Here is a 24,769-nt window from a genome sequence, read left to right on the forward strand (position 1 = left end):
CCCCAGACACTACTACACCGATCACTAACCAATGCGTTACTAATGCGATTAGTGATCATATATCAAAAAAACCCATATTCTTCTACAAGATTAAGAAAAAAAGTACCTGTGACTTGTTTGGAAAAAATATATAAATATGTTTTGGATGGGTTGGAGTCAATAAAAGTTTTATTGACTCCAACCCATCTAAAACATATATCGCACCCTCAGTGCAAGACTGCAGTAAGTCAGAATAAGTAAGTTTCGAGATAAAGACGATTTTGTTTATTTTCGTGCTAATATCGGTGAAATAAGACACACGTTTTAAGAAAAATTAACATTTAATTATGATTTTGCATGTTTTTCAGCCTATATTACATTAACCAAAAATAGAAATTTAAATAAAATAATATTAATGCTAAAAAAATTAGGAATTTCAAAGTTACAACACTTTTGCACGGAGAAAATTGTAAAAAGTGTAGACATATTTTCTGTTAGTTGTTGTCCTCTTCTCGTATATCATCTTGGGCCAAAATATTTTTATAAAAACTATGGTGGGCTTCTGGTATCATACCCAAATGGCATAAGTATACCAAATCTTTCTTTTGATTGGTACATGAATAGATTGGTCTCGTAACTCTTTCTTTATTGTCTCGGCCGTTAATGGATTACGTAGACACGCTGTATATTAAAATTAAACACCACAGATATAGATATTAAAATAACAAATATCGTATTTTTGTCGTGACTTTCATTGCTTGTTATTGAAACCATTGCAATGTTCCGTGCAAAACTGTTGTAACTCTGTTACATTAGAATTACAACAGTTTTGCACGGAACTTATGTACAAAAACGCAAAATAGTTAAACTGTTGTTGTTGTAATATTTAGCCGGTTAAGCATTTGAAAGTTACTAAAGTTTTACGGGGGATAGATATGCATGTTTACAGTCGAGTCGAATTCCATGATTACTTCATTTTCATAAAATTTTGAGTTACTGAAGTCTTGCACTGAGGGTGCGATATGTTTATATATATATATATATATATATATATATATATATATATATATATATATATTTCTCAGTTAAAAACAGAAATAATTCTGCTATTGTTTATGTTTTCCACTTTATCTATTATTAGTAATAAACTAATAAGCCTTGATCTAGTTCTTTTTTTGTAAATAAATTATTGAGCTTTTGGTATATACCGATCGTATTTTTAAAAAATCGTATTTTTAAAATTTTTAGGGTCCTACCTACTGGAAAAACTGACAATATCAGTGAAGCTGGTCTCAAATACTATAAAGATCTAGTTAAAGAAATTCTTAAATACAACATGGTTCCAGTTGCTACTATCTACCACTGGGACCTTCCTCAGAGGCTTTACGATGAAGGTATTCAATGGAGTAATGTTAGTTTGGTACCCTATATTGTAGACTATGCAAGAGTTGTTATAAAAAATTTACCTGACGTACAGTATTGGATTACCATCAATGAACCAAAACAAGTTTGCCATTACGGATATGGAACTACTTTACTAGCGCCTGGTTTAAACAGCAGTGGGGTTTTAGAATACGATTGTGCATATGTGCTTGTTAAATCCCATGCTGCTATTTATCGTATGTATAAAAAGGAGTTTCCCAATTATAAAGGTAAATACATATAAAAAAAAGTTTACTTATACGTCATTATGATACTATGCAAAATACTGTATTTTTGTCTTGATTTGCAGGACTTCTACAAGATTGTTATTTGAACTATTCTGAACTTTGTTTTGCAATCATTCTTTGTTAAAACAATGATTTATAAATATTTTTTAAACGGCTTAATTACAATTTTAGTATTATTAATTAATATTTGCGTAATTTTTTAGCTCCAATGTCCATAGTCATAGATTGTCAATGGATAGATCCTCTAACAAATTCACCTAAGGATCAAGAAGCCGCTGAACGACAAAGGCAATTTGAAGTAAGAATATTAAGCTCAATTATGTTCTGTTCCTCAATTTGTTACTTGTAACAAGTAATCAATAATTTACTTGTTCGGTATGTGGGAGAGACAGTTTGTAAGCACTGTCCCTCTAAAATCATAGTCTATTTTATTGTGCGAAAACAATAATTTAACTTCTTTCCGTCCGTCTCACGGTTTTCATTATGTATGGATTAAATGGAAAAATAGAACAGTGTTGTCAATATTTGTTTAATGAACTATTACTTATCACCTATACTAACTTACAATTACTTCTATGTGTGTTTATGTTCTTATCATTGCAATTATGGATTATATAGTCCAAGCTGTAGAGACGAAGGTGAATTATTTTGAGTATTAATTAAAGAGTTTTTGAAATTAGCACAGCGTTATAAAGGCAATGCCTGAAGTAACTTCCAAATGTTTGCAACTCCAAACTGTTGGTTATAATTTTTTATTGCACTTTTAAAGTGCAAAAAATGGTTTTGATTATTGAATGAAAGTACATAAAAAAAGCTTTAATTTAAGCTATATTACAATAAATTTGACCCAACAGTTTATGCAAAATTAACGATTGTATGTTTATGCAAAAACATGATATTGTAGCTTTTTTAATTACAAATCGAATGACACTTCCTAGGATCCGATCGGTCAATTTCTTTCGATATACGTTTAATTGTTTATAAAAATTTATAAATGTTTATAAATTCTACAGGGCCCAAACTTTTTTTCTAAAAAATATAGTGATATAACTTTAAATGAATTCTCTTGTTGGTCAATTATATCTTTGTGTAAGAATAAAAATAATTGCTCAAAAAGTTCTTCAACCCCTTACTTATGGCTTTAAAGTAGGGGCGACTTTTGCGTTATAAACTAATAACTAATGTAATGTTTTTATTAATCTAATTTATTGTTTTTATTTATTATTAAAGGTTCTACACTTATAACACTTATAAGTTTATAAAGTCTTTATTTGCACAATATAACTAATTTATATTACACTAATAATTATATAATTTATCTCCGTGCGTTACATTTTAAAAACTCAACGCGATGTTCAAAAACTAACTGTTCTGTTTACAACAAAATTCCTCTTTAAATATAAAATGCCGCTTGTTCCGGAATCGCCGCGATTCCCCATCGAAGAGCCCAGAAGGTCGCTCATACTGGTTTTATTCGGCCTGCTTCTGGAAATTTTAAGTCGTGGGTGACTCATCAGAATTCCGCTAAACAGGTCTTTCAACTGAGCGCCGAAACAACTAGAACAGAAAAGAATTAGTCATAATAATATATTTACAGTTTTATACGCCATAATATTTATCGTAACACTAAGCTACAGCGCTCCCCATACAGTATACACATTTTTAACTTAATAATAAAAAACACTGTTTTTTGCACCTTAAAGTGCCATAAAAAATTATAACCAACAATTTGGAGTTGCACGGACTTGGAGATTACTCCAGGCATTGCCCTTCATAACGCTGTGCTAATTTCAAAAATGTATTAATTAATGCTCAAAATCATTCATTTTTGTCTTTACAGATTGGACTACAATGCATCAACGTGTTCACAGGCAATTATAGATACATTAAAAGACTTTGAAATTGCTTATTCACAAGTAAAAGGCCTGGTATCAGATTCAGCAAGATACATGTCTGCTTGCTTTAACCTATTAAAAATTCTAATAGGGCCACATATCTTACATTCCAGTGTTGGACTCATAAAGTTATTCTTGTTGGTGATGTTTCTGTAGGAGAGTTCAAGGAGTTAAACATGTTTACAGCAAAAGTCAAGCCAGCCTTTTGTCTTTCAAGAAAAATGAAGAATTCTTACTTGAATTATTTGAAAGAAAACGTGCCCAATTTCCCAGCAAAACTTTATCCAGCACCAGTTGTAACTAGATGGAACTCTAGGTTCTCAGCAGAGTCGTATCTAAGTGAATATCTTAATCACGTTCTCAATTGTTTTGAATGTGTGGGAGAATAAAAATTCCAGTATTAAATTTCTCAAAGACAATTACGCCGATGAAACTTTCAGACGTAAACTAGAAATTCAAATGACCGTCACCACCGAGTTCTGTCCAAAATTAATGAAATCAATATACAACTTGGAAGGAGCCAAGTATCCATTACCTTCAGTCTTTAGCTAAAGTTGTACTAAAACGATTACTGCCATATACAGAGGAAATTATTGGCGATTACCAATGCGGCTTTGGGCCTGGAAGATTAACAATCGACCAAATATTTACTATCAGACAAATGCTAGAAAAGTATTGGGAATATAATAAAGAAGTACACCAGATCTACATAGATTTCACACAAGCATATGATTCCATAGATCGCCTAAAACTGTGGAGTGCAATGATGGAGTTAGGCGTACCAAAGAAGCTGACCATGATTGCGCGAATGTGTGTCAACAATTCCTTTGCACAAATTAGAATGGGACGCAAAACTTCAAAGGCTTTCGGCATAAGCACCAGACTCAGACAGGGAGACCCGCTGTCCCCATTACTATTTAACCTAGCATTGGAATATGCAATGCCAAAAATCTATACCAGAGTCAAACCAGACATAACTGCCAGAGGAGCAAAGATTATTCTCGCATTTGCAGATGATGTAGATGCAGTAGCACAGACAACACTGGAAGTTAAGGATATAGTATCGAACTTTGAAGAAGCAACACTAAGCGTAGGCCTGAAAATAAACGAAGAAAAAACTAAATACATGGTCGTATCAAAAAAGGAACGACAGCGAATAAGACAAAACATTACCATAAACGATCATAATTTTAAGGTGGTCAAAGAATTCAAATACCTAGGAGCAACAATTACCAGTGAAAACACAGGAGAACGGGAGGTTGAAGTACGAATACTGGCGGGGAATAAATCATTCTTTGCCATTCAACATCTAATGAGGTCAAAGCTTCTCTCAAGGCGTGCCAAAATCCAAATGTACAAAACCATAATACGACCAGCAGTGACATATGGAAGTGAAACATGGACATTGAGAAAGAAAGAAATCAATAAGCTATTAGTATGGGAACGCAAAATCCTGCGAATTATATATGGTCCTTGCAGGGACAGCGTGACAAATGAATGGAGGAGCAGATACAACAATGAAATAGAGACTCTTTTCGGAAAAAGAAACATCGTAAGATACATAAAAGCCAATAGATTAAGATGGGTAGGCCACGTGGTACGGAGTGATGACGACAGACTGATTAGCAATGTGTTTTGGGAAAGACCAGATGATAGAAGATCGACAGGAAGGCCTAGAAAAAGGTGGAAAGACGTAGTCAGGGAAGACCTGGAGAAGATGGAAGTAAGGCCATGGGAAATAATAGCACAGGATCGGAATCAATGGAAGGCAATAGTAAACGCGGCAAAAACTCACGAAGAGTTGTAAAAGCCAATGATGATGATGATGAGGTATCCATTCGTCCATCTTCTATGGAAAAAATTAGAGAACTTAAAATAGTCATTTGAACACCATCGCCAAGTTTATTTTGATGTAAAAACATCTCGATTGCTCACTGAAAAAGAAGAAAGAGACATAGGTGGGGGTTATTAGATTACGAATATATGAAAAGGTACTTGTATTTTTGCCTTGCGTTTTTTTTTAAACGATAATTTTTGATCACAATTTGATTTTTTGTCTATAAGTTTTTTCCCTTATATTGTAAATAAACAATATTTATATCACTTTTTTATATCAAGAATATCTTAATTTTCCCGTTTTTTCAATTAAAATTGATAAATAATTTACGGAGATATTTGCAAAAAAGCAGTTTTTTGCACTAATTTATAAATTTTATAAATTTTTTTATTAACAAAATAAAATGTTACTAATATATTGGAACATCGAGAAATTACCGTCTTTTAAATTTATGCGAAATTTCCCCCGATCGGTCAAATAGTTTAAAAGTTATTTAATTTATTTATCCATGAGGCTAATTATTTAAACTATTGAACTTGCCCTATGAATGATGCTAGACACATTTAGCCAATCTCATAGGATTTTTTAAGACTTTAAAACTATCTCAGTGCGTTTTAATCGAAATTATTTTTACAAAATAAACATTTGAAAAAGGGGTATGTTTTTACTTATAAACAATTGTAATAACTTTTATATTTTTCAAGCTACAGACTTGTACTTACAACCATTGAATAGCTGGTAAAAAAACTCACAAAAAAAAACCTTCTATGACCAATAGGAACGAAGTGAGAGACTATTTTTTAAAAAATTGTATCTCCATTGTTTATAAACATTAAGAGGTAAAATTTGCACAAATTTTGAATAAAAATCTAAACTTTGTATTGAAACTTATAGCTATAAAATTCATTACATTTTTCGAAACTTACAGCCAATCGAAACGAAGGTACTTTCGAAAGATCGACATAGAAAAGTGGAGAGGATAACTGTTTCAGCTCCGTTTTTTTTTTCGACATCGGAACTTCAAATTGAAACACGTAAGAAAAATTTACATTATCTCGGCTGCCATTGCAGCTGCAAGCCTCTTTTTTTATTCTGGGTTAGCTCGTCGAAATATGAATAACTACATAGTTTTCACTGGCCGGAAAATATGGGAAACCTCGGAAAAATTAAGTCCATTTGAAATTCACCGTAAAAACTTTTTTTTAATTTGGCTGGAATAGTCTGTGACAGTATTAATAATGATGATATAATTTTCACCCTCCGGAAATCTCGGAAAATCCCGGAAAATCAACATATATTTTTTTTCATTTTATATCAATGATGTAATAATATCCACATGTACACCTAGACACTGATGATGGAATATGGATTCCGAAAACGTTTTGTCTTTATGGTATAGCCCGATTGGGTTTTTTTAATTATATACCTTTTATAAAGGATTTTAATAAATTTTTTGATGAAATAATACTTATATATTTTATAAATTAAATTTTAGGTAATTTTTACACATTATATTATTATATTCCTTATATTAATTATAATTATTTGCATTTTTATAATTAGCAATATTAATTTTTATTCTATTTTTTGTACAAATATGATACACAATATTAATCTTATCTGCGTTACTGCTTTGATAAAATAAGACGATTTTTTCATCACCTGTTTTACATTGTCATACATTGGTTTAAAAGTTAAAATTTGGTTAATTCATTCGACTTCCCTGTCAGCTTTGAACCTTTTTGTTGCAGGTTGTGTGTATTCACTTATTAAATCAGTCCCTAAATATACATTTTCCAAATCACTGTCGTCGTCAAACGTAACTGTACCGAGGTTGCAGAATATTTTCTCCTCTACTTCTTCCTCAGTACAATCTATGTACAAGTTCGTACAATTCAAACCACGTTTCCTGCACCCACATCTAGTAGTTTTGCAACCTGTTGTGCATTTGCATGTAATGTGCTTTAATGTCTCTTCGGGAATTAAATTATCTAGAGTATAAATTGGTTTAAAACCAGTAGCACTTTGTCTCTAACCATAGGCACAATCATCTAAGTTATTACCTGACCACATTTGTAATTGATAGTAAACCCGAAGAACATGCTGTTTGGCTTCACCTTTAGTTGATGGCAGAGTTTCTAGTTTAAAAGATATTTACCGATATTTTTACTGAATTGTAAGTATCTTAAATCATTTAAAGAAAGTGTATCGTTGTGTTTTTTTTTATAATTATTTATTATAATTAATTATTCATTCAATAGTTTTAAATATCACTTACAATTTTCAATCAAAAAGTAATTACATACGTGTAGTTAAAACTTTTTTGTTCAAAATACACAAAATATTTTACTTAAAGAAGTATAAGTATATTGCTTTCTAAAGCCACTACCCTGAAACTGACGAAATTTTGAAGCGTGGAGCTAAAATAGTTTCCCCTCCACTTTCCTATGTCGATTTTTCGAAAGTACCTTTGGATGAATTTTATTGATATAAGTATTGATATAAATATATTTCAATATAAAGTTTAGAATTTCATTTAAAACTTGTGCAAGTTTTGCTTCTTAATGTTTATAAACAATGGAGATATGATTTTTAAAAAAATAATCGCTAACTTCGTTCCTATTGGTCATAGAAGGTTTTTTTTAAATGTGAGTTTTTTTACCAGCTATCCAATGGTTGTACGTACAAGTCTGTAGCTTGAAAAATATAGTTTAAGTCTTAAAGAATCCTATGAAATTTGCTAAATGTGTCTAGCATCATTCATAGGGCAAGTTCAATAGTTTAAATAATTAGCCTCAGGGAAAAATAAATTAAATAACTTTTAAACTATTTGACCGATCTGGGGAAAATTTCGCACAAATTTAAAAAACGGTAATTCCTCTATGTTCAAATGTATTAATAACATTTTATTTTGTTAATAAAAAAATTAATAAAATTCATAAATTAGTGCAAAAAAACCTGCTTTTTTGCAAATAGCTCCGTAAATTATTTATCAATTTTAATTGAAAATACGGAAAAATAAAGATATTCTTGATATAAAAAATGATATAAATATTATTTATTTAAAATATAAGGTAAAAAACCTCAAAAAGACAAAAAATCAAATTGTGACCATAAATTATTGTTAAAAAAAAACGCAAGGTAAAAATACGAGTACCTTTTCATCTATTCGTCATCTAGTCTTAAACCCCCACCTACGTCTTAAAAGCTTCAGATATCTGCGAAAAATTTTGCCGTGAAATCGATGATTTTTGCATAACCAGACTGGGCTATTATGAAAGCAAACGACAAAGCCTTTAATAAACTCTCCATATGACTTTAAAAGACACAAGCGAGGCTTTCTTACACATTGGATAGTTATTTAACCCATGTATAGCTACAAATTTTACTATAAACCCGAGTGTACTCTCAAAAAGCTTTTCTAAAATTCCTTTTTTTAGAACGATGACACAATTGGAGTACATAGATGGATATACTCACTTTCGTAGATCCTTCAATCGATACGACGGAACGAAAATCCCAATGTGAAGGATATTTTGCCTGCTACACAGTGCAGTTTTCCGTAATTTGCTAAAGCAGCATTACAGAGCATCTGGAGTCCAACGAACAGCGTAGACGCAGAACGATTTTTTAGCAAATACAGGGTTTCTCAGAGTAGATTTTAGTTTTTAAATCAATAAAACTCTGTTTCAGAACCTGTTAGAAAAACATTGATTATGACAATAGACACAGAGAACATGCGGATTGTATTTCTTAAATAACACGTCGGTTAGATGTTCACCATCTCGCTTGTACCACTCATGCAATCTGGATCGAAAATTGAGAAAGACGCACTCACACATATTCACTGTAATGTTGTTAATAGCGTTGCGAATATTTTGCTTCAGCTATTCAATGGTGGCTGGTGGGTTAGCGTAGACGATGTTCTTTAAATATCCCCACAGAAAAAGATCTAAAGGAGTAAGGTCGGGAGATCTTGGGGGAAAACGGATATCACCATTTTGTGAAATCTGTGTGCCTGGAAAAATTTCTGTTAGGGCGTTTATTGAAGTGTTCGCTGTGTGTGGCGTAACACCGTCTTGCAATTCTGGACGTAGCTAATTCCGCAACATGGCAGTGTATAGTGCACTGGTGTCAGTTAGCGTGCGAGCCCTAATATCTTCAAAAAAGTAGAGTCCGATGATCCCCGATGCAGACACGCCACACCAAACCGTCATCTTTCTTGAATGCAACTGTTTCTGGTGTAATTCATGTGGATTTTCAGGACACAAGTAGCGAGCATTGTGCTTGTTGACATATCCATTAATGTGAAAGTGAGCCTCGTCACTGAAAATAATCCCTTTTAAGCCACCGTCATCCCAAAAACGAGTCATCATCTCCTCAGAAAAATTTTTCCTCAGTAAGTGATCAGTTTCTTTCAAATATTGGCTGAACTGAATTTTGTAAGGGTGAAAACTTAAATCCTTTAAAATACGCTGGATACTAGCGCGAGACAAATTTAGCGCTTGTGCATGTTTGCGAAGTAAACCCAATATTGACAGGAGTTCGAATAGTTTTTGGTTTGCCTGGATGTTTCACATTTGTAACAACTCTTTTTCTCTAAATTTTAACGCGTATAATATTGTACCGCGCACAAAAATGCCGCCGAGCAACTGTATAGAAATCGTTGGCTTTAAAATACGCCTCAACCATGTAGGCATGCTGTGTCTTCGTCCACTGTTCCATGGTAACTGAAATCCGCACGTGTCGGCTACACGGCTGACGTATTGTTTCCAAGAAATTTCGAACAGGGTCGGCGTAAGGTAAGTTTAAATACTAAAATCTACTCTGAGACACCCTGAATATTGTAGTGACAGATCGAAGAACAGCTCTTAAAAAGTCGAATGTCGAAATTACAACGATCTTAGCTTTTAATTAATGTTTTTTGTTGTTTTACTCGTAGTTAAAAATAAATGCGAAATTTTGTAATTATAAAAAAAGTAAATGCAAAATTCATGTTTTTTATTTGCGAAAATTTCGTACCCCTACTCGTGATTCAACTTTTTTTTATATAAGAAACGTCTTACCGAGTCCTTTTCAACGCCGTTTTCTAAATTTACTTAAAGCTAATAGTTACCGAGATAATCTATTTGTTTATAAGCTAAAAAATTGTTCATAATTTTAAAACATTTCTGAGGCCCTCCAAATGATCCGATTTTAATTCCATAAATTACGTTACATAGGTTAAATACGATTTATAAGTAAAAAAAATTTTGCATCCTTTTTGGGATCAAAAAACTAATATTCTTGGCAAAATTCAGCTTGTTCGTATGATTTTTTGGGGTCAACTCAGCCAAACTCAATACAGCCTAATCTTCAAAACTTTTGATTTCGAAAAAAAAATTTTGATTTTGAGTTTTGGCAATAAATATGAGGCATTTGAAATATACTTACTTAAAAAATGATGAATTTAAACTTTCATATCACAAATTATTAATGTAACTTGTAAATTTTATCTCCAATATTTCTTCTTGATTATCTTGATTTTTCAATTGACTCTATTTTTGATATCTACATGTTTTCTGTTGATTTCTGAAATGGGTTGCTTCTGATTTACTGCAGATTCATGGTTTTATGGTGTTATTGTATCCATGCAATAAAAATTTTAATTATTTAAGCTTCATTTAACTATTATCAACGTTAAATAACAATTATAAAGGATTACAGACTTTTCGTTCAATATATTATTTAATCATCGTATATTTTAGTGTGGCTTGTACTTAAATCCCGTATTCAATGGTGACTGGCCAAAAGTAGTGAAAGACAGAATAGCTTTTAGAAGCGCAAAAGCTAACTTAACGAAATCCAGACTTCCAGCTTTCACTAAAAAAGAGATAAAAGAAATAAAAGGAACACATGATTTTCTGGGATTAAATCATTATTATACTATGTTAGCTAGGGAGGAGGCAAGCGAAGCACCATTTGATGAAACTAGTTCTCAAAATGACGTTGGAACTGTTGACTCATTCGATCCTAAATGGGTTGTAGAATCAAATGGATTATTTGTGGTATGTAATATAAAATATTTTCTTTTTTATGCAATTACTGTTACAACAATGATATTTCAAACTTTCCTAACTTTTATTCGATGAAGTTTTATCATACTTAACCTAAGTTGCAGCCAGTTTGTTTATAAACGAATTGTCTATTTAAGAAAACTACTTCAGCTGACTTATATCAAGAAACTGATTCAAAATAGCAAAATTTGGATTCTAGTACTCGTATACCTAGATACTCGTATAGCTAGACAGAAATGTCTACAAAGGGATTTCCGATCGAATAGAACGGCATATCAAGAACTCAGAAAAGATGCAAAGAAAATATGCAGAAGGAAAAAGAGAAAAATGTTGAATAGAAAAATACAACAAATTACAGATTATAATAACAGAAGAGAGGCTAGAAAATTTTACAAGGAAATCAAGCAATGCGCCCAAGGATACATAACAAGATCAACAGTTTGCAAGGACAAAAATGGGGCAATTATCAGCGAGAAAGAGAAAATAATGAAAAGGTGGAAGGAGCATTTTCAAGAGCTGTTGAACCCAGAAAAAGAACAAAACGAAGATGAAGAGATAATTCACCACACAGCAGAACAACTAGTTGAGCAACCAACATTGGAAGAAACGATAAACGTCATAAAACATCTAAAAAATAACAAAGTACCTGGCACAGATGGAATAACTGCAGAACTGATAAAGATTGGTGGACATGCGCTATGGAGGCGTATCCATAAACTAATCGACCGCATATGGATACTAGAAGTCATCCCAGAAAATTGGAAAGTGGGAATCATACTTCCTATGTACAAAGGGGGAGACAAACGACTCTGCAAAAATTATAGGGGCATAACAGTTTTAAATGTCATCTACAAGATATTATCAGGAATTATATATAGCCGCCTGGAATCGTTTTCGGAGAAGATTATTGGTGAATACCAATGTGGCTTCAGACCAAAGAGGTCAACTATAGACCAAATACATATGTTAAGAGGTATACATGAAAAATGTGTTGAATATAAAATACCTATTTACAACTTGTATATCGATTTCAAACAGGCGTTTGATGGAGTAGATCGACAAAAGATGTTAAAGCAACTATCTATGTTAGGGATACCCAATAAGTTGGTTAAACTTATACGAATGACTCTGGAGGGTTCCAAAGCTATGGTGAGAATAGATGGTGATATGACGCAGGCCTTTGATATTGAAAATGGAGTTAGACAAGGGGATGCCTTATCAACAACACTTTTTAATCTAACTTTAGAAGCTGTTGTTAGAAAACTGGATATAAACGGCTGTATTAATACAAGATCTATGCAAATATGCGCATATGTGGATAATGTTGCCATAATAAGCCGCAACAAAAGGGTATCAAGCGAAAAAGTTATAGAACTGAAACGAGAAGCTGCTACGTTTGGTCTATATATAAATGAAAGCAAAACAAAATATATGGAGTGCACAAAATCGAATAAACATGAGAATCTGAAGGTAGACAACCATACCTACAAATATGCCTCCACTTTTCCCTACCTAGGCTCAATAATAAATGACAACAACAACATCAGTCAATAAATACAAGCACGGATTCTTAGCGGTAATAAGAGCTTTTATGCATACAAAGACTTAATGAAAAGTAAGTTACTGAATCGTGAGTCTAAGCTGAGAATCTACAAAACAGTAATTAGACCAGTGGTCACATATGGATGTGAAACGTGGACCCTCTCAACCACTGATGAAAATCAACTGAGAATATTTGAGCGCAAAATACTAAGGAAGATATTTGGACCAACCCAATGCAGCGATAGTTCGTGGAGAATTAAAATGAACCACGAGCTGGATGAACCAATGCAGAGCGCAGATATTGTCAGATTTGTAAAGTCACAAAGGCTAAACTGGCTTGGTCACCTAGAAAGAATGCCAGATAATCGAGCCGTAAAAGTAGTCCAGAGATGGAAGCCCCAAGGAAACAGAACACGAGGAAGGCCCCGTAAAAGATGGATAGACGACGTAGAGAGGGATCTTAAAACCATGAACATCAGGCAGTGGCGAAGAAAAGTATCCGACAGGGCAGAATGGAAGAACATTGTTAAGCAGGCCAAGACTCACAAAGGGTTGTAGCGCCATTAGAAGAAGAAGAAGTACTCGTATACCTTAAAAATATTATAATTTTTCGGCGCCTACAAAACAACTAGAATATACTGACTAGATATCGAAAACTCCTGCAGAAATCCAGGCAGGTTGGAAGGCTCCATAGTGGCACCCCCACCATCCCACTTACCTAGCTACAGATTGATAATCTGTACTGGAAAAATTATTAGAAAGAGTTGACTATACAATCCAAGCTACCAAAATCAAATTTCTCAAAAGAGAGAACGTCGTTACAATACCTGTTAGACACAAAAATGAGTAAGTAAAGCAAGAAGTAAATATCTACTCGTTTAATAAAAAACAAAAGAATAAATTTTAAATTATAAACCGAAAGAAAGAAGTGTAGGACATTTAAAAAGATGGAGGCAAGTTTGATGTCAGAACAGGCAACAGATACCTAATCCCTGGAATGAATCAGAAGAGGGAGTTTTGGTTGAATTTTTAATTGATGTATTTTGAGTCTTTAAGATGCTCTTAAAAGGCGTGAGCCGTTACATTATCAAAAACGCTTGATTTTTAAATTATTTCGCAAAAAATGATTTCTTGTACATAGTATGAAGTGAACTAGTTAACTGAATAGAGACTTGGAATTGATTAAATTTAAAAATATGTGGTGTTAGCCTCTATCCAAATTGAAGACAGTCCGACTGAAAAAATATCCATCAAACGTGGAGTACGGCAGGGTTGTGTTTTGTCACCCACTCTTTTTAATCTGTACTCTGAAGAAATCTTTAGGGAGGCTTTGGATGACAGACAAGAGGGAGTAAGACTAGGTGGAGAAGTAATCAACAATATTAGATACGCTGACGATACAGCCATTCTTGCAGAAAATTTACAAGATCTCCGAACATTACTAAATCTAGTCAGTGAAGCAAGTTATCGGAGAGGCCTAAAAATCAACATTTCAAAGACAAAGTGGATGGCAGTTGGAAAGATCAATATAGATCAAGGTCTGATTTCTCTTAATGGAGAGGAGATCGAAATACCTTGGCAGCTGGTTAAATGTAAATTGTGACTCTGATGAAGAGATAATAACCAGGATCGAAATATCACGTAAGACTTTTATGATCTGAAAACCAGTTTTATGCAACAGAAACCTGGCGATGAATATTCGTAAGAAGGTCCTGAAATGTTATGTGTGGTCCATCCTATTGTATGGTTGTGAGACATCGACGTAAAAAACACAATGCTAAACAAAAGTTAGAAGCATTCGAATTGTGGTGCTATAGACGAATCCTAAAGCTATCGTGGGTTTCGCACACTTCCAATGAAGATGTTCTTCAAATGATCAATTCAGAACGTCTGCTCATAAACACCATAAAGAGGAGAAAAACAGAATACTTCGGCCATATAATTAGAGAACCTAAATACCATCTACTTTGCCTTATAATACAAGGAAAAGTGGAAGGAAAGAGATGGATTGGTCGAAAGAAACTTTCATGGCTGCGTAATATTAGACAATTTTGTGGTTCCACAGTAGAAGAGTTATTTCGCGCAGCAGCCGACAGAGAAAGGTTTCAGGAAATTGTAAACATGATGACGGCCAACGTCTAAATACGGACACGGTACCCAAAGAAGAAGTTAGTATGATAAAAATAAATAAATTAAAAATAAAAATAAAATAAAAATATTTACGCAGTTTTAAGTCTTAAACTTATTACCTTTTCAAAGAGTATAAATCGAATTTAATGATTATGTGATGCAATAGTGTCGCGCCTCATCGACTGATATGAAGAAACAAAAATATAAACATACTCGCAGTTTATCCATACTGTACTAACAGTTTTTTTAGTTTAATTTATGGAAACTTAAACTTTCGCTATAATCATTTTCTTCTACGTAACATTTATTGTAATATCTGCTCGACTGATTTTGAAAAAGCTTGCCCGACATAACAAAATGTTAGAACTATTGAAATCAAATGACATTGACAACAGAGACGTACAACTAATTAATAATCTATACCGATATCAAGTGCAAGAATAAGATTTGAACAAGAACCATTGGATAAAGTATATTTAAAAAAAAGGTGTGAGACTAGGATGCGTACTCTTACCTCTAGTTTTTAACTTATATTTAGAGGAAACATTAAAGGAAGCCATAATGGTGATAACTGATGTTATTGTAGTAAATGGCATAAACGTGTACAACATTAGATATTCCGATGATATCTTAGTACTGTCTAACTGTAATAAGTACCTTCAAAATCTAATAAAGCTAGATCTATGATCAGTATGAAATAAATCTCAACATTATGAAAACTAACTAGATCTACATCCTGTAGAAAACTAAGAAATCATATAAAGGATGACGGTATTAGAGTCGGAGCTACAGTACTGGACAGAGTGCAATAGTGATAATAATACTATACTAATACAGTTATTTTCTTTTTGTCTCTACTAATGAATAAATCATTGTGACGCAAGATATTGTGTCTATTTTATTTTCTATATTGCTTGTAAACGTGTTATATATTTTATTTTTATTTTAGATCGTTCCTAGCGGTGCTTTTAAAGTTTTGAGATGGATTAAAAAGACATATGGAAACCAAAATATTCTAATAACTGAAATAGGAATGAGCGACAATGGTACTTATCTTAATGATCAAGATAGAATCGATTTTTACACAGTGAGTAAATGTAAAAAATATTTAATGCAGTTTTTGGGAAGAAATAAAATAACTTTTAATCATATTAACATTTATGAGATATAGTTTACTTGTCCGCATCCAATAATTTATTACAATCGTTAAACTCTGTTCACAACACTGCTGTCCGAATGAATTTCATCGAATCTGGCTAACCCTGTATTTAATCTTGTGACTTCGCCAACACCTGGACTCGGAAACTCGCCCAGATATATACTTTCAATCCCACAGATCCTACAACCTTTGTGCCAAGACAAAAAATTATCTCATCCTAGTACCGTCAAGCACATCCTCACAGAGTGCCAACACTACCAGGCCACTCGCATTGCCAACAATATCATCCACAGTTTAAAAGAACTTCTGAACTGTTCAATCCGACTCAGAGAGCTAATAGACTTCTTAAAGACTACACAGTTGTTTAACAAAATATAATTTACATAATATTGTTATTCTTTACTATTGTAAACTCTGTATCAAAACTCTGTAGGTACTGTTGTAAATCTTTGATCCCGTGTCAATGACCAAAGATGTGGAGACACGTTAATTCGAAATAAAAAAAAAAACATTTATGAGGGTTCGCTACGACTGTTACTGCCTCTATAACACTTTTCCGTGTTTTAAAATTATTTAATATTGCCTCCTCAAAGATCTTTGCTCTCATTGCTTCTTTGATATAATTACGTCAACTTTGTGTTCTTACTTTCTTTTCTAAGATAAAGTCGAGCTTAATATCCTCCAAGACCGCCATTTCCTTTTTGGTGTCACACCTAATATGTAATTTAGATTCTCAAAGTATTCAGAGGAGAAAACGAACTATCGAGGGTGAAGTTTATAAAAAGTAACTCAAGTACTCAACGTACACAGAGGCAAAAATTAAATCTGTTCAAATCAATCTGTAACGACTCTTACATAGCTTATTTTTCTAAGTTTCTCTTAAAGATGGGAAAATTTGTCGGATTCAGAACGGCTTGTATTATACGCGTATATATTTAAAATCCGTGTGGAGCTAACTGGTCCTAGGACCGGTGGGTAGCTGAGTAATAAAATACCAACCGCGAACCAAAACAGGCTAAGGTATGGCAACCCAAACATAAGAGTCTCTGGTTGGAAGTTAGGATAGAGGTCGACAACATATTCCTGTAAAAAAGTATATGTTACAGAACCTCAGGAACTATTATTTGGACGGAACTCGTTCGAACAACGACGACTCTGCAAATGAAAAAAGGAATTAAGATTAGTAACGTGGAATACCCGAACTCTGTACCGTACTGGCGCACTCACATATTTACTAGACATAGTGTACACGTGTAAAGTAGATGTTTTAGCACTACAGGAAATACGTGGATGGGGTGGGATTTTTTGTAAACCATAGAACACAATTCTTTATTATTGACTTTAAATCCTGCAGTCAATAAATATGCTATTTGATCAATACACATGCCCTAACTAATGACAAACCAGAGGAAATAAAAAACAGTTCTTCGAAAACTTAGAGCAAGCTTACAGAAGATGTCCCAGAAATGATATTAAAATTATATTAGGTGACATAAATGCAAGAATAGGACGAAAGCGAATGTTCATGCCCACGATAAGAAAGCAAAGTACAAAAATACATAACAACAGTAGCGATAATTGATTACGACTGATAAACTTAGCATCAGCACTGCTTATTATGAAACAGTCATAATAAACTGGAGAATTTATTAGAGGTGCAAACATAGACCCAGATTATTACCTAGTGATCTTAACATTGAGGGCTAGAATTTCAAACACTTGCAGAGAAAATAAAATGGATAAAAAAATCGAATGTACAAAAGCTGAGAGATGCGACAATTGCAGAACGGTACTCGGAAAACATCACCAATAGGCTAAGGAATCAAAATGTAAATAAAGAAGGCCAGACAGATATAGACTCCTATTGGACCAGAATAAAGGAAAACATTAAAGCAGCAGCCAAAGATGAAATAGGAACAGAAATATTTGTGCCCGTAAAAATCATTGGTTTCACGACGAATGCAAGAATGCAACAAAAAAATGAAGCATACAGAAAGATGCTTACTCGAAGAACTGGAACAACTTTAGAAAATTACCAGACAAAGCGAAGAGAAGAAAAGAGGATACATAAAAAGCGAAACCACTTAAATACCTAAGGAACTTATATATAAAGAAAACTTCAACAAAGAGAAACAATTTAGAGCATTCTATAAGAAAATTTACATCAACAGAAAAGAATTCTTCAAGGCAATCACAAGACAATGCAGAAGTCAGAATGGCTACCTATTAGCAAGGAAAGATGTATTAAATAAATAGGTAGAATAGTTGAACCAGGCACTTAATATAGAGCAAGAAGAAGAAAACCTGGAAGACAAAAGAGATGAGGTAAGAGGAAGAGACGAGAGGAAAGAGGAATCACCAACGATTCTTGAAATTAAAGACGTATTTAAAAAACTAGCCAGAAACAAATCACCCGGAATAAATAATCTTCCATATTAACTATATAAAGAAGGTGGACGCGATACCATATGGAATTACAGCTTCCTTCCCCAATGATTATAATATCGGAATACTTTGCACCGTACACAAAAAAGAAGATATCTTTGAATGCTCTAACCAAAGAGGAATTACGCTTCTAAATGCAGAGTATAAAATATTTTTCACCATATGGCACTATATGTAGAACGGATAGTAAGAAAATACTAGGCAGAAAAAACACTGGAATATGTCATTGATACCTAATACATATTTATAGACTACAAAGCAGCCTACGACTCTGTGAATAGAAGAGAAATGTTCAAAGCGATGAAAGAGCTAGGAAAACCAAATCAGTTGGTAAATTTAACAAAACTAACTCTTGAAAAAGTTGAATGGAGAAAGCGAATTCAGGGGGAAGTATCTGAACCTTTTAAAATAAATAAAGGACTGCGTCAAGGAGACCCTCTCTCCTGTATACTTTTCAATCTAGCTGTGGAGAAAGTAATACGTACATCACAAATCACAAACATTGGTTCAATATATAATAAATCAGTGCAAATCCTTGCCTATGCTAATGACATCAATATTGTTGGGAGAACGGAAAACGCTGCAGAGGCGTGTGTAGCATTAAAAGAATCAGCTATAAAAATGGGTTTAATAATAAACACCAACAAAACGAAGTATATGAACATAAACTCGCAATCACAAATCCTACGACCACTTAATATATAAAATGACGTCATCCAAGCAGTGAACGAATTTGTACACATGGGAGCCTTCCTTAACACTCAAAATAATACTACCGCAGAGATAAACCATATAATTTGCACGGCCAACAGATGCTATTTTGGTCTCAATCTTCTCCTTAAATCCACAATTATATTGAGAAATACACAAATAAAACCCTACAAAACAATGGTTCAGAGAACCTGACTAACAAACAGTAATAAATAAGTGTTAAAATGCTATAGCTTTGACGCTTATTAAGAAATCTTATCTTGCATATTCCTCTCCTTCTCTACCATATGGGTCTCTCAAAGAATATTTTTTTTACTGAAGCAATATGTTCCATCTATGTTACATGTTCTACTACTCTGAAATTTCTTATTCATTTGATGATATCTGATTTCTGGTATGATCTGCATCGTTCAAGTTTTATCGTCTTTTTCATACACCATGTCATTCATGGCTATGTAAATTCTCCTCACTATTTTCCTCTAAAAACATCCTAGCATGTTTTCACCACTGTTTGTACAAGATTCTACACCGTATTAAGACTGGTCGTATCATTGCGTCGTAGAGTTTGCTAAACCTTGCAATCGCCTACAAATGCTAAACTTAGTTTCGTATTGTAGTTTGTAGTATCTATTACATATCTAGGTGTTTGGATGTGATCTGTTGTACTGAATTTTTTCCGTAATAAAATTATAAATTTTTATAAATATGATGTAAAAACTTTTGATTTGATAACAAAAATAAATAATATTTATATTATTTTTAGGAATATTTTTGCAACATCCTTGACGCTATGGATGATGGAGTTAACGTTATAGGAATCATATACTGGAGTCTAATGGATAATTTTGAATGGTTTAATGGTTACGGGTAATGAATATCATTATAAAATGTTTAATCTTATATGCTTATTAAAATACTTAAGTGAACACGCAGAAGAGAATACTCAAAACTAGACTAGATATAAGTTTTTATAACATCTAATGATAAAGAACAATAAAAAATAGATTGACTAAGGTTTTGAAGATAAGTCAGCTCTGTTCTTAGAAATAGATTTTATAGCTCTGGTGAAATGTTCGTTTCGATAAACGCTCGTGTTCCTTGACACCTAACCAAGCTATTTACTTAGTAGCTTATTTTTTGCTTAATAATATTTTACGAGTTCCCTCCTCTACACTGAAATAGGAAATACCAAGTTTTACCTTGAGTTTCTTTTAATATTTCTTCTATATCATGCTAGAAGTTGGCTGTGTTCCAAATTTACCTTTTAATTGCTTCTACTTACATCCACTGCAACTTAATGGACAAGATTTCCTCGCGGGTATGTTCAATAATATGGTCGATCAAACATATAAATATATATACATATATATATATATATATATTCCGAAAGGTTTCCACGGTTAGTACAATAAACCAGTCGTCCGGGTTAAACCGCGTCGATTATCATTGCGCCGAGCTTTCGACATCCTCTTCGATGTCTTCTTCAGGGCTTCCGAAGTCTGCACTGAATAGTGATTAGTGTAGTAGTGTCTGGGGGCTGGGGAGGCTGAGACCTCGGAAACCCTGAAGGAGACATCGAAGAGGATGTCGAAAACTCGAAAACAAAATACATTTCAAAATTTAGTTATGATAGTAAAAATTTTTCGTTTGTGACATCTTTTAACGGTGTGTTTTAACTCTTAACTCAGTTAAAACACACCTTTAAAAGATGTCACAAACGAAAAATTTTTACTATCATAACTAAATTTTAAAATGTATTTTGTTCATTATTTTATATGTTATATTTTATATGTGTGTTATTAATGTTGAGTGTCATAGCTTTATATAAATAATCTCAACGACTATGTCTCTTAAAGAAGGAATAAAACAATTCCGAGAGCTAGACCAAAAGTCCCGGCCAAACCTTCTGACTGCATCCCTAATAAACTGTGTTGTTTGTATATACATATATATATATATATATATATATATATATATATATATATATATATATATATATATATATATATAGTCAAAATCATTTTTGTTAACATATTTTAAATCATGTCATTTTAAATTATAAAACATTTTATTTTTTAGTTCCCACTTTGGGTTATACCATGTTGATTTTAAAGATTCAAACAGAACCAGGCATCCTAAAGAATCTGTGGGATTTGCAAAAAAATTATCTAAAGAAAAAACGCTCTCTTGCGGTAACCCAAGTAAATACAGATCAGTCCCAGTGCCACTTCCGAAATGGACACCAAGTACTAACGTTTCTTTATGGCATAAACACGTTGGAAATAAAAACTACAAAAATCCAAAAAGACCAAATTCTTTATGCAATAATAACGGCGTTAGAGGCAATATTAAACGACGTAATGACAAAAGTTGTTAAAGGAAAATATTCTGCAGTATTCTTCAAGTATTAGTGATTACTTAATTGTTGTGTTATTATCTGTAAATGTTGAAGTTTATCATTGTTATTATTAGTTATTTTTAAAAATGAATAAATTATTGAAAGATACCTGCTTTTAATAAAATTTATTAAGAAGTTAAAAAGCGATATTAAGAATCATATTCTATTTTTTATGTATGAGAGAGTAATAAAACAATAAATTATGTATGCAAATCCCTAAACTGTTGATACGGGTGACTCAATGAAAAACAGATATTTGTCAACAAGTTTACAGAAGTATATAGGAAAACAATTTTAAATTGAGTATGACCACCAGGTATAAAGGTTGGAGCAGAATAGAATACAACAGTTGTGAGAATTACTAATCCCTAAATAAGGTTGCCAGTGTCGGAGTGATGGAGGTTAACAGGTACTAATGAATTTGCAAGAAATGTAAGATGTTTATTTTATTGGTTATATATAACCAATAAAAGTTTAATAAGTACCTACCTATTTGCAAAATAAAGTTTAATTCTTTAGATAAAATAAAACGTTTTATTTTATCTATTTGCAAAATAAAGTTTAATTCTTTGCCTATTTGCAAAATAAAGTTTAATTCTTTAGATAAAATAAAACGTTTTATTTTATCTGAAATGAGTGCATTCCACGAAGTAAGGGTTTCAACAATTAAACATTTAATTCTTTAATTCCAGGAATCTACGACAGTAATTGACTAGATAATTACCTTCTAAACTTATTCCACAGAAAATGTGATAGTGGGTTTTTCCATTTTGTATATAGGAAGGTCCAAGTGGCGTATTCAAAATTCTTAACAGTTCACTAAAAGTAGGTACTTCAGTTGCAAGGTGCAGTTTATTGTGTATACTAGTGTTATGGAAAATTTGGAAGTGCCGTGTAAACGCCGAAAAATTGGTCCTTTAACAGTTAATGAAAAAACATTAATATTTAATTGTTTTAAATCATTTACAGACAAACGTTTATGTGAAAGTGTTGATGAGACCGTTGAGTTAGTTAGCAATACACTTGGTGTTGGGAAATCTACGATTTACAGAGTTATTAAAGAAGAGAAATGTGGTAGTTTTCAAATGCCACGTAATGCTCCAGGGAAACCAAAATTTCAAATAGAATATCATTTTAAAGAAGGACTTCGACGGAAAGTGCATGAATTCTTCTTTAGACAAGAATTTCCAACATTGGATAAAGTTCTTGTCTCAGTTCGAGATGATAAGGATTACCCAGAAATGAGTCGAAGTACGTTATGGAAACTTTTAAAAGAAATAGGCTTCCGCTGGAAAAAGAATCCCAGAAAGTCTATTTTATTAGAAAGAAGCGATATTGCCATATGGAGAAGACATTTTCTAAGAACCATAAAGGAAATGAGAAACCAAAAAAGAAAAATATTTTATCTTGATGAAACATGGATCAACGAGGGTCATACACCAAATAAATTTTGGCAGGTTGAAACTGTTACAAGTCAAAGGCACGCTTTTGTAAATAACTTATCTACTGGTTTAAACCCACCATCAGGAAAGGGACGCAGGCTGATAATAGTACACATTGGCAGTTCAGACGGTTTTGTTGAAGGTGGTTTATTAACTTTTGAACCAACTCGTACCGGTGACTACCATGAAGACATGAACGCTAATGTCTTTCAAGAATGGTTCGAACAAATGATAGATCTTCTTCCTAAGAACTGTGTAATAGTAATGGATAATGCAAGTTATCACTCCAGACTTATAGAAGGACTGCCCACAACCAAGTGGTTAAAAAAAGACTTGCAGAATTAACTGAGTTCAAAAAATATTACGTACCATCCCGGATCTATAAGAAAGGAACTTTATTCGTTGTGTGCCCTTCATAAAGAAAAATTTAAAAAATACGAAATTGATGAAATTGCCAAAAATCGTGGAATGACAGTACTTAGATCCCCACCATATCATTGTGAATTAAACCCGATTGAACTGGTATGGGCACAGATAAAGAGTGAAGTTTCAAGAAAAAATACCACTTTTAAAATTCATGATGTTAAACAGTTGTTTTTGGAGGCCGTAAATAATGTAAAACCTGAAAACTGGGAAAAGGCAGTAAATCACACTATTAAAGAAGAGGAAAAAATGTGGAAGCTGGACAATATTACTGATAAAATGATCGAGCCAGTTATTATAAATCTTGGTTCTGAAAGTTCATCTTCTGAATCTGATTTGGATTTGTAACAAGTAGCTGTAAGTTTTATATTAATATTTTTATTCATCTATTTAACATACCTTAGACGGTTTTAAAAACTCTTTTTCTCTTTTGTAATTTTTAAAAATTAAAAAAAATGTGAATTTTTTAAAACCCTTTTTAATGTAGGCCAGTCAGTTCTAATATAGTGTGTGATAAAAGAGGTCACTTTTTGTTTACATACACATAACACTTTATAACACTGAAATAATTCATTTATTTTTTACAATTATTCAAAGTAATTGTTCAATTAATCTTGAGCACGCCCATGGAGTGGTCGGAGCTACCAGTTAAAATTATGCTAATTACTCTCTCGTTCATAAAAATAAACTATAATGATATATTAAAAGAAGAAAAATAGAAATCGGGCTCACAATCACTTTTTCTATTATCTAACGTTCTAGCTTTAATTTTCATCTTAGTAAAGTTGCTGTTATAACCATGTTAATTGTCTTTACTTTGAGAGTAATACAGCGTCGTCTGCATTTCAGATTATATTAAGTTTTTTTCATTTGGTATCCTTTTTTAGTTTCTAATTTTTTTGTTATTTCATCCATGATCAGGTTGGACCTGATTCCAAGGACCCTGAGGAGTCAAGGAATATTCCTGGCTTATCTCATTGCCAGCTTCAATTGGGTCAGTTATCTCTTATACTTTTACAGACGATAATAAATATAGAAATGCAACAAAAAAATTGTTTCAGAATCTTATCGTTAACTATGTT

At 32.7% G+C, this 24,769-nt stretch overlaps 1 protein-coding gene across 2 annotated transcripts in view; it reads left to right on the forward strand.

The window, feature by feature from the left end:
• LOC140435083 (myrosinase 1-like) overlaps nt 1-21,930 on the forward strand; it is a 33,692-nt gene extending 11,762 nt beyond the window's left edge. For both annotated transcript variants that reach the window (XM_072523784.1, XM_072523785.1), the window contains exons 3-8: nt 1,228-1,631; nt 1,853-1,947; nt 11,129-11,428; nt 16,059-16,196; nt 20,188-20,291; nt 21,504-21,930. In XM_072523784.1, the coding sequence (XP_072379885.1) occupies nt 1,228-1,631; nt 1,853-1,947; nt 11,129-11,428; nt 16,059-16,196; nt 20,188-20,291; nt 21,504-21,801 (1,339 nt within the window). In that variant the 3' untranslated portion in view covers nt 21,802-21,930. The remainder of the gene's footprint in view (nt 1-1,227; nt 1,632-1,852; nt 1,948-11,128; nt 11,429-16,058; nt 16,197-20,187; nt 20,292-21,503) is intronic.
• Nucleotides 21,931-24,769: the final 2,839 nt, after the last annotated feature.

This window comes from Diabrotica undecimpunctata, chromosome 2 (genome assembly GCF_040954645.1).
Source record: "Diabrotica undecimpunctata isolate CICGRU chromosome 2, icDiaUnde3, whole genome shotgun sequence".
Lineage (NCBI taxonomy): Eukaryota > Metazoa > Arthropoda > Insecta > Coleoptera > Chrysomelidae > Diabrotica > Diabrotica undecimpunctata.